The sequence below is a fragment of the Dama dama genome, chromosome 23, assembly GCF_033118175.1.
Source record: "Dama dama isolate Ldn47 chromosome 23, ASM3311817v1, whole genome shotgun sequence".
NCBI lineage: Eukaryota > Metazoa > Chordata > Mammalia > Artiodactyla > Cervidae > Dama > Dama dama.
This window is the reverse complement of record NC_083703.1, coordinates 32138469-32153732: the sequence shown is the minus strand read 5'-3', so window position 1 is coordinate 32153732 and position 15264 is coordinate 32138469. Positions and strand designations below refer to the sequence as shown.

The window sequence follows — 15264 nt, the reverse complement described above, 5'->3', positions numbered from 1 at the left end:
TAAGCTAGGATAGTTCTGCTTGTCAGCGTCCTCACTATTAGCTGTTAAAAGCCTTAGAAAGCCTGGGAGATTTGTGCAGGTTGTGTGCTCTCCTGAGAAGGAAATGTTGAAATATTGCTTTCCTTTCTAGGGGTGAAAATCATCCTGGTCAGAAATACTGAGGGAATGTAGGATTAAAATTAGTCTTTTATTACATAAAGCTATAGTTCACAGGGAGAAAAGTCTTTAAGAAAAGAAACTACAGGGGTTCCTTTTAATCCACCATACCCAGTGGCTTTTAGTTTTCAAGTTACAGAATCTTTTCCTTATTATTATATATGCCATGGATTTTTTTTTATTATGAAATGAAAATAGTACATCCTTTGATGCTCCTAACAGCTCTTCTAGTGTTCTTTCTCTATCTTATGGTGTCTTGTATTCGACATTTTCTCTGCCACTCACTTTGTTTCTCTTTTCTTCTAGCTTGTGGTGGAATATTCCACATGGCTGAAGGCATCTTCAACAGCCCTGGCTACCCAGAAGTTTATCCTGCTAATGTGGAATGTGTCTGGAACATCGTCAGTTCCCCTGGCAACCAGCTCCAGCTGTCTTTTATGTAAATCCTTTTCTTTATAGTGTATTGTTTCAGTGAGAATAAATCTGCAGGAAGGAAGCACTGTTACTAATAGGATGGCCAACTAATAGCATATGTGTCCAAACAACTGTTAAGAGGATATGGTGGGAACTTCAAGGAAGTCTGTTTGCATATTTCCTCTGTTTTAGTCATAGTTTAGGTTATAAATAGGATTAAACTTCTCTTATGAATGGTTTTAGAGTCCTGCCTAACATTATCAAGAGTACATGCCTGAGCTCTTGGCATGTTTTAATTTTTGGAATTCTTATCTTCAGATAACATTAATTGTATCTTTTTTAAAAAAAAACTTGGAAACATTTAGACTCTTCCAGAGAATCACTATCATTATTTCTTCCAGCAGAAATCCCCATCTCAATTAAGCCTTCTTTACTCACATGCCTTATCACCACCCCAATCCACTTTTTCTTCTTACTCCTAGCAAGAAAAGGATTTTGGAAGTGTTTGAAACTGTTGGCCTGACAAAAATACCTATTTTTGTCAGATATTTTTTCCAACAAAGATGGGTTTATTTGGAATTATCAGAGAACTGCAATTTGAGGCCTGCAACCATAGTGAGCCACATGCAAGTCCCTGTATAGAAAGAGATCAGGAGAACACTTCTATAGAAAAGAAAAGGAAGTTGAAAGAGCCATAGTAAACATTCTTCTCATTGGTTGAGCCCTTCCGGAAGAAAGAGAGGTCTTTCTCCTTCCTGTTGGACACTGCTGTTTCTGCAGGGCATGAGAGTGCCCCCTTTTGGTATGTGACTCTATTTATTTGAAATTCTACTTATTAACTTTTTACATTTCCCCCTTTTGATCATAATCTTTCTCTGAAAGCATTGCTGATCTAGAGTCAGGGTTTCTGGTTTCAGCAGTTTTCTGTGTGTCTGTGTCAAGAAGGTCCTTTCCTGGTATAGTATCTCATGTCAGAGGGAAAGTGCACAGACTGGAAATCTATTAAGGTCACATTTGTGTAGGAGGAGTGGGAGGGAGAATGCTCAGGTACTTTTAATCTGAAGTCCATTTGATATCAAGATCATAGACACTGGAGACTGTCTGAAGCCATATGTCATCATCAGAGGTTTGGCAACAAACATCTAACAGGCCTAGGCTGGATATCTTGGGAAACTGTCTAATCAGATGTCATCTGCTTCAATTCTAGAAAATCTTTGCTTCAGGTCACCAGGTGATATGCAGGTCCAATCAGGGTTCAGTGATTTCTTTAGGTGAACCATATGAATCCAAGAGTCTATTCCTGAGAGCTTGGTTTCACAGGATTGGTTAGAGGTACCCAATAGGGGCCTTTCCAGTGAGGATGAAGTGAGTTCTTCTGGAGGAGTCTTTTCCAATTGACAGAATCTCTAGGTTTCAAGATGTAACGCCTAATGTCTTAATTTCTCAAAGGTACACTATGAAAAGATTATGCTATTAAAACATGGTTACTTTTAATAGCAGCAATTAATCCCTTGAAGTATTGGAATATCTCTCTTTTTATCAGTTGTGGGTCAAAATAAGTGAGAGCCAAGTGCATTGGAAATTCTGGGGCTATCTCAAAAGATAAAGAGTTTATAAGTTTCAAAAGGGGAGAATCCAAGATTTAGAAGGACTGATAGCAATGCTTTTGACCAAGGTGTTTGGAGGGCTTCTATAAATTTGGCCAACTGAGTCTTAATGATGCTGTTTGGTGTTCAATTAAATCAGGGGATTGAAAGTGGTAAGCACAGTGGAAGTGCTGTAAAACTACTCAACCAGCAGACTTGTCAGAGTACCTGGCCAGTAGAATGGATTGCCTCAGTCACTGTGAAGTCTGAGAGGAGTTCCCCAGGTAGGGATCCTCTTTTCCAAAAGGACTTTTGCCACGGAAGAGAGAGCAGCCTGTCTGCAAAGGAAGGCCTCAGTCCACTGTGAAAACATATAGACCACGACTAAAACATATTTATATCCATTAGAGGAAGAAATTGTATAAAATCCATTTGCCAGAGCTTGAATGGTCCATTAAGCAATTTAAAATGTCTGGGAGCAGCGGAGACAGGCTTCCCTCAGTTCTACTTTGGACGAGTGGGACAAGTGAGGTAGGCACTTTTCTCAGTCTTGTTAATGTGTCCTCTCTGATACTGATTCATGAAGGCAATCATCTTGTCAGTAGAACAATGGTTTAATGCATATGGAGTTTTAGAGTGTCTATTTGATGCAATAGGTTGCTATTTGATGCAAACCAGAGCTTTCTCTTTTTATCAAACCAACAATAATTGAATTTCCAATCTTGTTTTCCCATTTCTGAGGCCAATTTCTGGGCTTCTCTACCCAGTTTTTCTAAATTTCCCTTTGGACCATGACAGAAGTTTGGTTGCTATTAGTTCCTTTAAGGGCAGCATTCCTTATAAAACTATTGTCAAGGTGATTTTCCTTAGCTTACAGAGAGTCAGGTTCACAGTGTCACAGAACCTTAATAATAGCTAAAGTGCCAAGGGAAAGTATCACATCTAATAATTCCTAAACTCGAGGGGAGGCATTTAAAACTTTTTTGCCCCTGGGAAGTAAGGAGGGCATATTGCTTAGTAAGGAAGACACATTGCCCCCACAGTATTCCAAAATTATGAGCTGCTCCAAAAGCATATCTACTATCAATATCAATATTAGCAGTTTTATCCTTGGTTAAAGTATAAGCCCGTGTAAAAGCATATAATTCAATCTGGGCCAAAGTAGCCTTAAGTAAGGATGCTGCTCAGCAACAGCAAAATGAGTCTTAGTAGCATGTTGTTTAGTCACTAAGTCGTGTCTGACTCTTTGCAACTCCATGGACTGTAGCCTGCCAGCCTCCTCTACCCATGGGATTTCCCAGGCAAGAATCCTGGAATGTGTTGCCTTTCCTTCTCTAGAGGATCTTCCTGACCCAGGGATTGAACCTGTGTCCCTTGCATTGAAGGAAGATTCTTTACCACTGAGCCACCGGGGAAGCCCCCATAATAGCAGACCTGGAACTATTAATGTGTTTGCCATTGTCACCTTTTAAATGAGAACGTCAGTGAACCATGAAAAGCCAGCGTTACCCAGTGGAATTTCCTGTAGATCATCACAAGGAGTCCGAAGGGGGTGCCTCAGCGTTAAGCATCATGAGGGACTTTGTTGATGATGAAAGGGAGAGGAGTAGCTAGGTTAAGGGCCTGATAATGTAAAAGAGCTATGTGAGGAGCAGTTAACAAAAGGACAGAGGAAGGGTGAATGTGATGAGAATTCAGAACTTCTACCACATGAGATACAAAAACTATTGAAAGGAATCTCACAATAATTTTCTTGTAATTTTAACCAAAGGGGGTGACTGTAACGACTATAAGGCATGGGGGATAGCCCCATTCTACAGGGGCCAGTTGCTGGCCGTAATACCCTGTGTGTCAGGGTTGCGTTCTCTTGCTTTTCATATGAAAAGGGAAAAGAGAATCTGATCATTGGGATGCCCAAGGACAGGTAGGTTCATCAAATTGCCTTTAAGGCCTTGAAGGTTACGTCATCTCATTTCCTCTTAAAATTGGGTTGAGGATGTTATTGTTGAGTAAAACATACAGAGATTTAGCCATAAGAGAGAAATTTGGAATCCAGTTTCAGCAATAATCAACTAGCTAGAGAAAACTTCATAGTTGTGCTTAGTTTCGGGTTTTGGGAAATGTAGGACACCACAAAGTCTGTCTGGACCTAGGTACAGCCCTTGTCCTGATAGCAGATACCCTAAATATCAAAGCTGGATTTGGGCAGACTGCAGCTTTCCTTTGGTGATCTTAGGTCCCTTTAAGGCTGAAAACTTTAGCAAGTGGATGCAGTTTTCCTGTGAGGCTTGAGATACAGCATGAAGAAGCAAATCATCCACATGTTGCAGCTAAGTAGTTGAACTTATAGAGAACTTTGTATGATCCAGACCAGCTTTCACGATTCCTGAGAAACAAGGTCTCTGAGTAAAACCCTGAGGTGTTACTGTCCAGGTGAATTGTTCTTCTTACCAAGTAAAGGCAAAAAGGTATTGACTAGCTTCATCAACCAGAGTGCTAGAGAATGCTCTGCATGAATCAATTACAGTAAAGAATTTGCTTCCAGTTGGACTGATGTCAGTATCGTGTGAAAGTTGGGGACCACACAATGGAAAAGGATAATGGTGTTGTTGATTGTTTGGAGGTCCTAGATAAATCTGACCTTTAGCTTTTGTCACTGGTAAACTGGGAATGCTTCAAAGGATAGTACAAGGGATAATGAAACCTTGAGCTTTGTAGTTTCCTAGTAGGGTTTTTGTGTCTTGAAGAATATTTGTATTTAAAGACTTTTTGTTAAATCTGGGAAGAGGTTTTGAGGGGTCTACTTGAATCTTCATAGGCGGTGTGTTGTGAATTTTGACAACATCAGTTAGAGATTTTGCCCATAAGGAAGGTGGTCATTGATTCAATAGAGACAGATGGTAAGTATTTCCAGAATCAGCTCTAGAACCATCAGAGATGGAAGATAGAAGATGTCAAAGGGTCATCTAATTTCCCTTGTTGGTTACTTTGATGACTTCCTGTCAGAATCTTGAATCATTTCCCCCTTCTGGGACAAAAATATTCCAGCATGGCACTGCTCTAAGATGTCTTGACCTGACAAATGGGTGCTAGAGGAACTAAGGGGAAAGCACCTGTATCTCTCAAAGGACTTAAACAAAAGGGAATTGGTTCAGAGACAGGAACCTCCTGAGACTCGTTAGATCCCCACTATGTGAACTGTTTCTGTTCTCTGAGGCAGGAGCTTTTTTTTTTTTTTTAATAGTAATGGAGTTGAGCACCGAGAGTGTGACTCTGGGGTCAGTTAGGACTGGAAGAAATCCATCTCTAATCTAAAGAAATGTTTCTCCACACAAGTTAAGAGGGAAGAATTCCTGTAGTTCCTGAGAGCCCTATCAGTGAGAACTGGGAAGATGTTGAATGGCCGGTTAGAAGTGCTTCAGGCTGAAGGTGTCTGAAGCACCTAGATTTGTAACAATCTCTTTTCCAGTGTCCTGGCTCTGCAATAATAGCATATATTAGTAGGGTATGGTTTCACTTAGGAGCCTTCTTTTGCTGGGGTTGAAGATTAAGAATTTTGGCAGTCTTCCTCTGAGGTGACTCATTTGGAGTTGGAGAGAGCTGGTTTGCCACATTAACCAAATCTGGGATAGACACAGTTTCCCATTCCATACTGATCCTTGTTACTAGAAGGGAAAAGTCCCAGTTCAGCCCATTAATAAACATAGTGTTAAAAGTTACCTGGGTGAAATCAATATCTAAAGGAATATCAGAATTTTCCTTAAAAATGATGTGCAGTTGATTGTAATAATCATGAACAGTTTCATCAGATTTTTGTGTGTGAGCCTGGATTTTGTTCCAATCAGCAGGTTTTGGAGAAACCCCAGGAACAATGATGAAGCCTCCTGGGGATTGCCTGAGACTGATCATATAATGATAGCAGGCTGGCCTCCCAGCTGTAATTCTAGAAACCTTTCAGGATTTCCCCCAATTAGTAGTTTTCATCCAATGCTGATCCTAGCCTTCACAGACCAACATAAGAACTAGCTGATGTAAGGTTGATAAGTTTAAATAATTATATTAAATTCTCCAGCAATCTGTGAGTATCCTCAGTTACTTTGGGAAAACTTTTGACTATAGCTCTTAATTCAGCTTTGGTTCAGGGAATACAAAAATTAACAGTTCAGCCTCTGGATTCCTGGAAGGCTTAATTTTAAACAGACATTCCAACAAGTTCAGAGGAAAAGCAAATGAGAATAGTTTCAACAGGGAAGCTTGGTAAGAGAATTGGTATGAGGGTAATTGACAGTACAGAGGAGGAGAAGACAGTATAGCTAGGAAGGAGGAAGATGGCCCTGGAGAAGGGGTCTAACCCATGAAGAGCCAAAAGAGAGAGAGTGGATGATGCTAGGGGCAGAGCCTGAGACAGAGAAGCTGAGGAGCCTGAGGCACCGGGAGCCATTTTATCTCTCATTGCTCATGTTTTCCTTAAAATCTTATTTTGTAAAGAAGCAATTCTAGACTCCTGATACTGTTGGGAAGCTTCCAAATACCAATCAAAGTAAGCATTCCACTCATTTCTGGAAATTTTGAGCTATTGTAGTCCTCTTTGTTTCTAAAAAAATTTCAACTTTGGGAATTTCAAAAGTTCATCATAATGATCATTGAGATCCTAAATTGTCTTTGGTCAGGTTGTCCCATTTAGTTAGAAATGTGCATAAGGAAAGACTTCAGTTCTTAAACATCAAATTTGCCAGAGTCTCTGTTTGAAATGTACTCTCACAATTCTTAGTTAACTGGGCTCTGATGTCTCAGAGGTTTTTCTCTAGAGTAAAAGAACAATTTTCAAACATTTTGCAGCATAAGGAGCTCAGTTCAAATAGCTCACAAGCCTAAAATACCAGCCAATCCTAAGGAAATAGCTTGGTCCTGGAGGAGCTTGGCGAAAGGCTTTTTTAGCCACTTTCCAGAGACTAGCCCTTTGCAAAGGAATAGGCTGAAGGCTGGACAAAAACAGGCACCGTTTCAGTGAAACGTCCCCTGCTCCTGAAGGAATGGATCAAAGGCTAGTCTGCTTCAATTTAAACAGTCTGATCTCAAATCAGACGGAAGTGCCAAGTGAGTACTTGCATACAGAGCAAAGCATTGACCAGAAAAACGAAGCTTTATAATAGATTCTGAATAAAACCTAGAGAGCTTCAAATGCAAAGAGAATGTGAGCTCAGATCCAGGAGAAGGATCTTCAGACTCCAGATTTGGTGAGAAAAGCAGTGAATGACAATGGGCTGAATTGTGGGCGCCATACCTGTTTGCTTACCAAACCACCAAAATGTGGATCTGAAATAAATAGAATGCTACATATTCCTCCAGCAAAAATGGGCTTATCCAGGATCAGCAGAGAACTGCAATTCAGGATGAACAACTGTAGTGATCTACTGCAAGTCCCTGCGCAGCAGGAGGATGATACTTTTTTAGAGAGAAAAGGAAGCCAGGAGGGCAGTAAACAGAATCCATGGCTTTTATTGTCTGAGTCCATGCTAAGAGAGAGAGGAGGCTTCTTTCTTTTTCCTTTTGGGCTCAGCTGCCATCATGGGGTGTGAGAGTTCCTTTTGGTTTCTCCACTCTTTATAGTTGAGGTTTCTTTTTATTAATTTTGACAGAAATTAATGAAAAATCACTCTTACAGTTCCTTGTTGAACTATAAGCCCTTTAAAATATGAAGTATGGACATACAGTCAACAGTAGGATCCTGTCACTTTCTGGATGGTCTTAGGTTCAATTAAATAACAATAATGTATTTTCTAGAAGTAGATAGTGCAAAAGACATGGCAAGTGAAATGGGACTTTTTAATCCATCAGTAGAGAAATACTTGTAACACTGGTAGTGCCACACTGGTAATGGGTGCTTAATAAATATTGGATAGTAAGACATTGGTTTTTAAAACTAAAAGGTTTTTGTTTTACTGTATCACGGATTATTGGGCTTTGGTTGATGTTACTAATTCTGTTTTGAAAAGAATATAATACCTAACTTACTGTGGAGAGAAAAGGATGGTTTTGAGGACACTGCTCTGTTTATCCCAAAAATCTTGCTCCTCTTCTAGACATGCCATTCTGTGCATCAAGAACGGATTATTTTTTTTTTTTTAATGAAAGAAAAGTCCTATTTCTGGACCATGTTCAAATATCTCAGGTTACTTTCTTTTAGCCTACCAGTCAATGCCTCTTTAGGATCCAACTGGCATTGTGTCAAAACAAAGACACCCTCTGAGCATCTGAAAGGGAATGCAAGTTTAAGTTGTCACATGGGAAAAAGGTTTTGTTTGCTTTTATCTTTACAAAAAGCACAAAGTTTTGTATGGGAAGAAATATAAGTACATATATATATATATATACACATACAGCCATATAGATATACATATGTATTTTTTATTCAACAAACATTTATTAAGCCCCTACTTTATACAGGTAAGCATTTGTTACACATATGTTAGATGCTTCATATATAAAGCACAATTTACTCTCATAATAGATGCTTTATAGCCAATGATGAATAAAATGTGAACATTGTTCTTATGATAAGTCCAAAGTCCTTCACATAGCTTACTAGGCTTCGTAATTGCTAAATTAAAGGGCTTTTTTGTTTTTGTTTTTTTCCTCTTGGTCTTTACCACATTCACATTCTTAAACAATCTAATGTTCAGCAGTTATTAGGAACTGGGCCAGGTACTGGGAATGTTCAAGACAGACAAGATCCCATTTTTTGTTAAGTTAACTAAGAAGTTAATGTGAAGAAGCTATTTGTTTAAAACCTAGAGAGATTCATTTCATCTTTGGGGATAATCTTATCCATATAGGGCCATAGTTATGATTATATATGTTAAATTTTAAATGTACAACACAGGGCTGATGCATGCCTGATGTTCAATGAATGTTAATTCTCTCACCCTGCCATTTCTAAAGTCTCTTGTTTGGCAGTTCAAAATTAAAACTAAATGGACAACACTGAGCTCTCCTCCTAGAAGACAGAAGATAAACACAAAAAGCAAGTTTCATCCATTTTATTCTTTAATAGACACTAAATCCTGATTATTGTATAAACAAATCTTAATGCTTCATCTTTTTTTCTTCTCATCCATGAGAAGTTAATTTTGATTATTTTGTCTTCCTTGCTTGAGTTTTATTTTTAAAGTATAATTTGTGGAATACAAGATGTTCCTCTTTATGCAGATGATAATGAGAAGGGCTTTATGGCAAGGCCTCTGAGTTATTTCTGCCCTGGTCTAAACTATATCCAGATGGGCACTTGGAAGCATTCCCTTGGGGTGGGGGAGAAGCATATGGAATATGTCAAGTTCTAAAACATGGGGTTTGGATTGTGGATACTGTGGTGTAATTGAGTAGGGAAAAGAACTGGAGGAATTATGGTTGAATCTGTAACACAAAAGGAGGGGGGAAAATAAAACCCCCAAAGAATTTTTGTTATAAAACAGATATTTAAAGGAATTAGCAGAAAGTGTATTTTATGCTGGCAGAGTCCTTTTACAATGTGATTGATCTTGGTTCAAAAATCGAAATGAGATAATAAGAAACAGAGATCGTCCTATTTTTGTTCCACATCATATTTTTACTAGCAGATCTGAGCCAAAGTTTTGGAAAGAGGATAGGTTTGCTTATAAAATGAACTGGCCTAAAACAGAAACTTCCAAGAACAATAAAACTTTTTTTAAAGTTAAATTTGATTCTAACAGATATCCTACCATTGTTTTTAATGAAAAGTCTTTTGTGACATTTAGCATTGGATTACACCAGTCCGGTACAAAAACAGAAAAACCCAGCACTTAGTGATCTTCTGGACCCTTGGGTCAAACTTTAATGTGCATATTGATCATCTGGGATCTTATTAAAATTCATATCCTGATTCATTTGGTTGGTGGGACCTGATGCTTCATTTCAAACAAGCTCTGAGGTGATGCTAATGCTGCTGGACCACATGCAACATTTTGACTAGAAAAGATTTAGGGGCAATTTTGTGTTAATTGGATTTCCCTGGTGGCTCAGACCGTAAAGAATCTTCCTTCAATGCAGGAGACCCAGGTTCAATCCCTGGATTGGGAAGATTCTCTTGGAGAAGATAATGGCTACCCATGCCAGTATTCTTGCCTGGAGAATTCCAGAGACAGAGGAGCCTAATGGGCTACAGTCCAAGGAGTTTCAAAAGCATACCTGAGTGACTAAACACTTTCTGTTTTTGGTAAATCACCTGTAGAGAAAAATAATCACCTTTTCTTTTTTGTGAGAATCAGAATGCAATTTTAGCACATTTTACATTGTTGATAATATTATGGGTAATAAAACTGAGCCCGAATTTAAGAGCCAAACTTGACAACCATCCTGAGGATAGATTCAGAACAATTATTTGCCAAAACTGATTGTTCAGTTCAGTTTAGTTCAATCTCTCAGTCATGTCGAGTTTGACTCTTTGCGACCCCATGGACTGCAGCATGCCAGGCTTCCCTGTCCATCACCAACTCTCAGTTGGTAATTGAGATAGATTGTAGATATAAACTGTCTCATGAAGCATTAAATTGTCAAGGAAGACAGTGGAGGTAAGACAAATGTGTGGTTCATTTAGCCTGATGTGGATCTTTCCTGGTTTTTTCCTGCTACTCAGTTACATCACTTGTTTAGTTCCTAAATTGTGTCCAACTCTTTTGCAACCCCATGGACTGTCACCCACCAGGTTTCTCTGTCCATGGGATCTCCCAAGCAAGAATAGTGGAGTAGGTTGCCGTTTCCTTTCCTAGGAGATCCTCCCAACCTGAGTCTCCTGCATTGACTGGCAAATTCTTTACCACTGAGCCACCAGGAAAGTCTGCTAAAACAGCCTGAAATATAGACCCAGGTGATCTACACAGTAATAACCCACCTTGATGGGATTATTGAGAGGCACAGGCTCAGTGTCCTGCTGGAGACCTACCAATGCTAGTATCTGGTGTGGTAAGCTGTTAGTGGAGCAGAGCAGACCAGTTTGCTCCTGTCCTCTGGTTGACAATGAAGCCTCAGAGGTGTGCCTGATACATTTGATCCCTTAGTGGGGCATGAGGTCCCAGTGCCTCCAGGCTAGTCAGCTGTTCCTGAAGCATCCTAACCTGTTAGTTGAGACAGAGCCCCTGAAGGGTGCTGGCATACCGTCGTCATGGGAAATCCTGCTCATGTTGAGCAGCACCTGAAAGGTACACAGCAGGGAAGTAAGTTTTCTCTTCTGGAGACCTTTCCCCCCTTCCCAAGAGTTTCTTTTCTTTCTTTTTAAAAAAATTAATTTATTTTTATTTGACTGCACTGGGTCTCAGTGTGGCATGCCTCTTTTTTAGTTTTGGCATGTGAACCCTTAGTTGAGGCATGTGGGATCTAATTCCCTGGCCAGGGATCAAACCTGAGTCTCCCACATCAGGAGCGCAGAGTGTTAGCCACGGGACCACCAGGGAAGCTCAAGAGTTTTTTTAATCTTGCTAAGCCATTCTTTCTTCCTCTCTTTATCTTGTCCTTCTCAGGAAAAATTAATTACTTCTGAAAAAAGAACACTGTGCACTCACTTCACTTTTTAAAAAATCACTAAATTACCTTTTTATTTAAAAAATAATTTTAAATGAATAAAATATGATGGGGCAGCAAAAGTTCCCCATCTATATTCCCATACTTTCTCATCACAGAGATAACTGGTGCTTTGAATTTTATGTTTATCACCTCTATGCAAGTTTATATACTTTTATTATATGTATATTTTATGTATATATATCAGTTCAGTTAAGTTCAGTCACTCAGTTGTGTCCAACTCTTTGTGACCCCATGGACTGCAGCACACCAGGCCTCTCTGTCCATCACCAACTCCCAGAGTTTACTCAAACTCATGTCCATTGAGTCGGTGATGCCATACCCTGTCTCCATACACACTACATAATACTGCTTTCTGTTTTATTCTTTGCATAAGTGCAGTAATGCTTACTGATTTCGCTGAAATTGTACTAAATTTATAGATTGATTTTGGAAGAATCTTTATATTAAAGACTTTTCATATTAAATTTGGAATATCTCTTCATTTATTCAATTTACTTTTAGATCCTTCATTAAAAGTTTATATTTTTTCTATGAAAGTCTTATAGATATTTTGCTACATTTATTCCTAGGCATCTTGTTTTTTATTGCTATTAAAAATGGCATCTGTTTAAAAATTATGGATGTACCCTGACCACCTTACCTAAAATAACCTTCCTTAATGACTATACTTTTTCCTCCTAGAATTTATCACTGCCTCACAGTATTTCTATTTCTTTGTTTATTATCTACTTCTCCTAGAACATAAGTTTCCCAAAGGAAGGAACATTATTTTCTTCATTATCTTGTCCCACTGTCCCAATATAATAGAGAGACAAGTATTTGTTGTGTGAATGTTGACTTAGATACAGTTCCTAAATTTTTGTTTGCTGGTATAAGGAAACCATATTAATTTTTGCCTATTATCTTATCCAGCAGCCATTCTATTTTCTAGAATGTCAAAAATTTTGCGTCTTGTGTGCTTCTCTATCTTCAGTGCCTAGAAAAGGCACTTGGTGGATATTTATGAATAAGCGAGTACTCTTAAATATTGATTGGTAGCACTTGCCTTCCAGTTCTTAGAGCCATTCTGCCTTTCCCTGACTTACTGCCCTGAAGAACCCTTCCATATATCATGCAATAAAGTGATGAGAGCAGGCTTTCCTGTGTTATTTCTTATTTAAAAGAAATGTTTAAAAACTTTTAGCTCTAAGTATATTTAGAGGTGGGTAGCTCTCATCCAGTGAGAAAATTTCCCTCTATTTCTAATTTTCTAGAGTTTTTATGATGAATGAGTCTTCAGTTTTATCAAACACTTTTCTGCATTTGTGCAGAAAACACTGATTCTCCCTTTGTGTATTTTTGGATCTATTTTTCTCTTTTAATCTGTGTGTGTGTGTGTGTATGACAAACTGTTCTAAGATCTTTTCATCTTAAACCATTGTGAGTTTAAACTACATAAAATTTACCTGATTAAAATTTACATATCTTACAGATTGATGGATTCATTTAGCTAATAGTCTATGTAAGATTTTTCATCTGCATTGTTAAGTGAGTAAAATTGATGTTTTGAGTTAGCTAAAAGACACTTGATTGAAGTTAAAGAAAAAAATTTGATAAGTGAACAGGTCAACTCAGCAAGTAACTGAGGAGAATCCCCAAATTTATTTGATCAATTTAACCCCTAATTTTTTTTTTTTTCCAATCAGAGCCTTCCAGTTGGAGGAGTCTCAGGACTGCAGCAGAGATTTTGTGGAGGTCCGGGAAGGGAACGCCACTGGGCGCCTGGTGGGACGATACTGTGGAAACGCCCTCCCCCTCAATTATTCATCCACTGTTGGGCACATTCTGTGGATCAGATTTGTCTCCGATGGCTCCGGCAGTGGCGTGGGCTTCCAGGCTGCATTTGCCAGCAGTGAGTTGGTTTTTTTAGTGATGGCTTCCAGAAGGTGTCCTACAAACTAGGAAGGATAGCAGGGGTTTCAGTAATGCATTGAAAACAATTTATTTATTGTCTCTGTAGAATTACCTTATAATGTATTAGAAAAACTAAATTATATATGAATGGCTGATAAGGAGCCAGGGAGAGCATTCTCAGTAGCTCTAATATTCTTTTTAAGCTCTAGTGTCCACCTAATTTTAAGTTAAACTTTTTTATGATAGTGTGTCAAAAGGTTTTTTTTTATTATATTTTGGTTTCAGTTTGGTATTCTTATGTCAAATGTGTTTCATTTGATGCTATAAACTCTATAGTCTTCTAATTAAAAACATTTAGTATTACTTTAGGATACTCCTAAGTGCTCAGATGTTTTAACAACAGGATATTTTTCTAAGAAGATAAAGTATGAAATATTTTTATTTTCTAACTCAACTTTTTCATAATGAGTTATTCTACATGTGATTCAAAATGTTGGTTTCTCTTTTATAATTTTAAAAAATATGTTTCATTCTTTTGTAAGACAAAATAAAATAAACCAAAATTATAGAACAGGGCTGGTAATGCCCCTTCCCTTGTCTCCACGTCCCCTGGGGTCTGGGAACCCATTTTACATGGGAAGCTATTGCTTGTTTTCACACTGAGGAGCCTTCCTGGGAGATGGAATTCCATTCACAATATCATCTCTTTTCCAAGGAATTAATAGATAGTAGAGAAACCACAAGGGAAGCAGTATTTCTTTCAGTGCTGAGAAAAGAAATTGCAGTCAATTAAAAGTCCATCCTTTTTAACACCCCCTTGCCTTTTGTTTCTTTCATTTGATTAAAAAGCTGTTCTAAGTAGGTCTAATTTACTATCCTGGTTTCCTTCCTAGTATTTGGCAATGATAACATTGTGGGAACTCATGGGAAAATTGCCTCTCCCTTGTGGCCTGGAAATTACCCCCACAACTCCAATTACCAGTGGATAGTGAATGTGGAAGAATCTCAGGTTATTCATGCCAGAATCTTGGAGATGGACATGGAGGGCACACTTAACTGCTATTATGACAAATTGAAGGTGAGTTTTTAAGAGCAATTGATGTTTATACATTTTGGTGAATTGCTTTTGGCAATGATAGATCCAAGTTATTGTCTATTCAAGCATTTGCAAATCATAGAGGATGGTCTACCCTACACAATGAATAACCCCACTAGGTTATCCAAACAATGGTAATTCTAGTATTATATTTGTTAGTTTTGATTCTGTAGCTAACTCTTTTCAACATTATTGTAATTTTTCTGTTGGGCTTGTCTAAGCATGTATATTTATCTTAATTAAGTATTTATCCTATTTTATATCCCATTACCCTGTTCATTCTTATGTTAGAGTGCTAAAAATTTGAACAATCATTTTAAAATAAGTATAAGTACTTATATTTAAGTATAAAAGTTATGGTGATAATTGCCATTCAGACATTGACTACTGTACCAATTCCCAAAGCACTATCAGATTACTTTTCATCCAGCTTTATTGAGATGACAAATAAATACTGTGTATATGTAAGATGTACAATTGGGTCTTTTCATATATGTACACACTATAAAATAATAATCACAA

The 15264-nt window shown here is 38.1% G+C and overlaps 1 protein-coding gene across 6 annotated transcripts in view; it reads left to right on the top strand.

Moving 5' to 3' along the window:
- The window catches only part of CUBN (cubilin), a 282579-nt gene that overhangs the window by 167842 nt on the left and 99473 nt on the right, over positions 1 to 15264 (top strand). For all 6 annotated transcript variants that reach the window (XM_061126294.1, XM_061126293.1, XM_061126296.1 and 3 more), the window contains 3 exons: positions 463 to 595; positions 13439 to 13644; positions 14540 to 14724. In XM_061126294.1, the coding sequence (XP_060982277.1) occupies positions 463 to 595; positions 13439 to 13644; positions 14540 to 14724 (524 nt within the window). The remainder of the gene's footprint in view (positions 1 to 462; positions 596 to 13438; positions 13645 to 14539; positions 14725 to 15264) is intronic.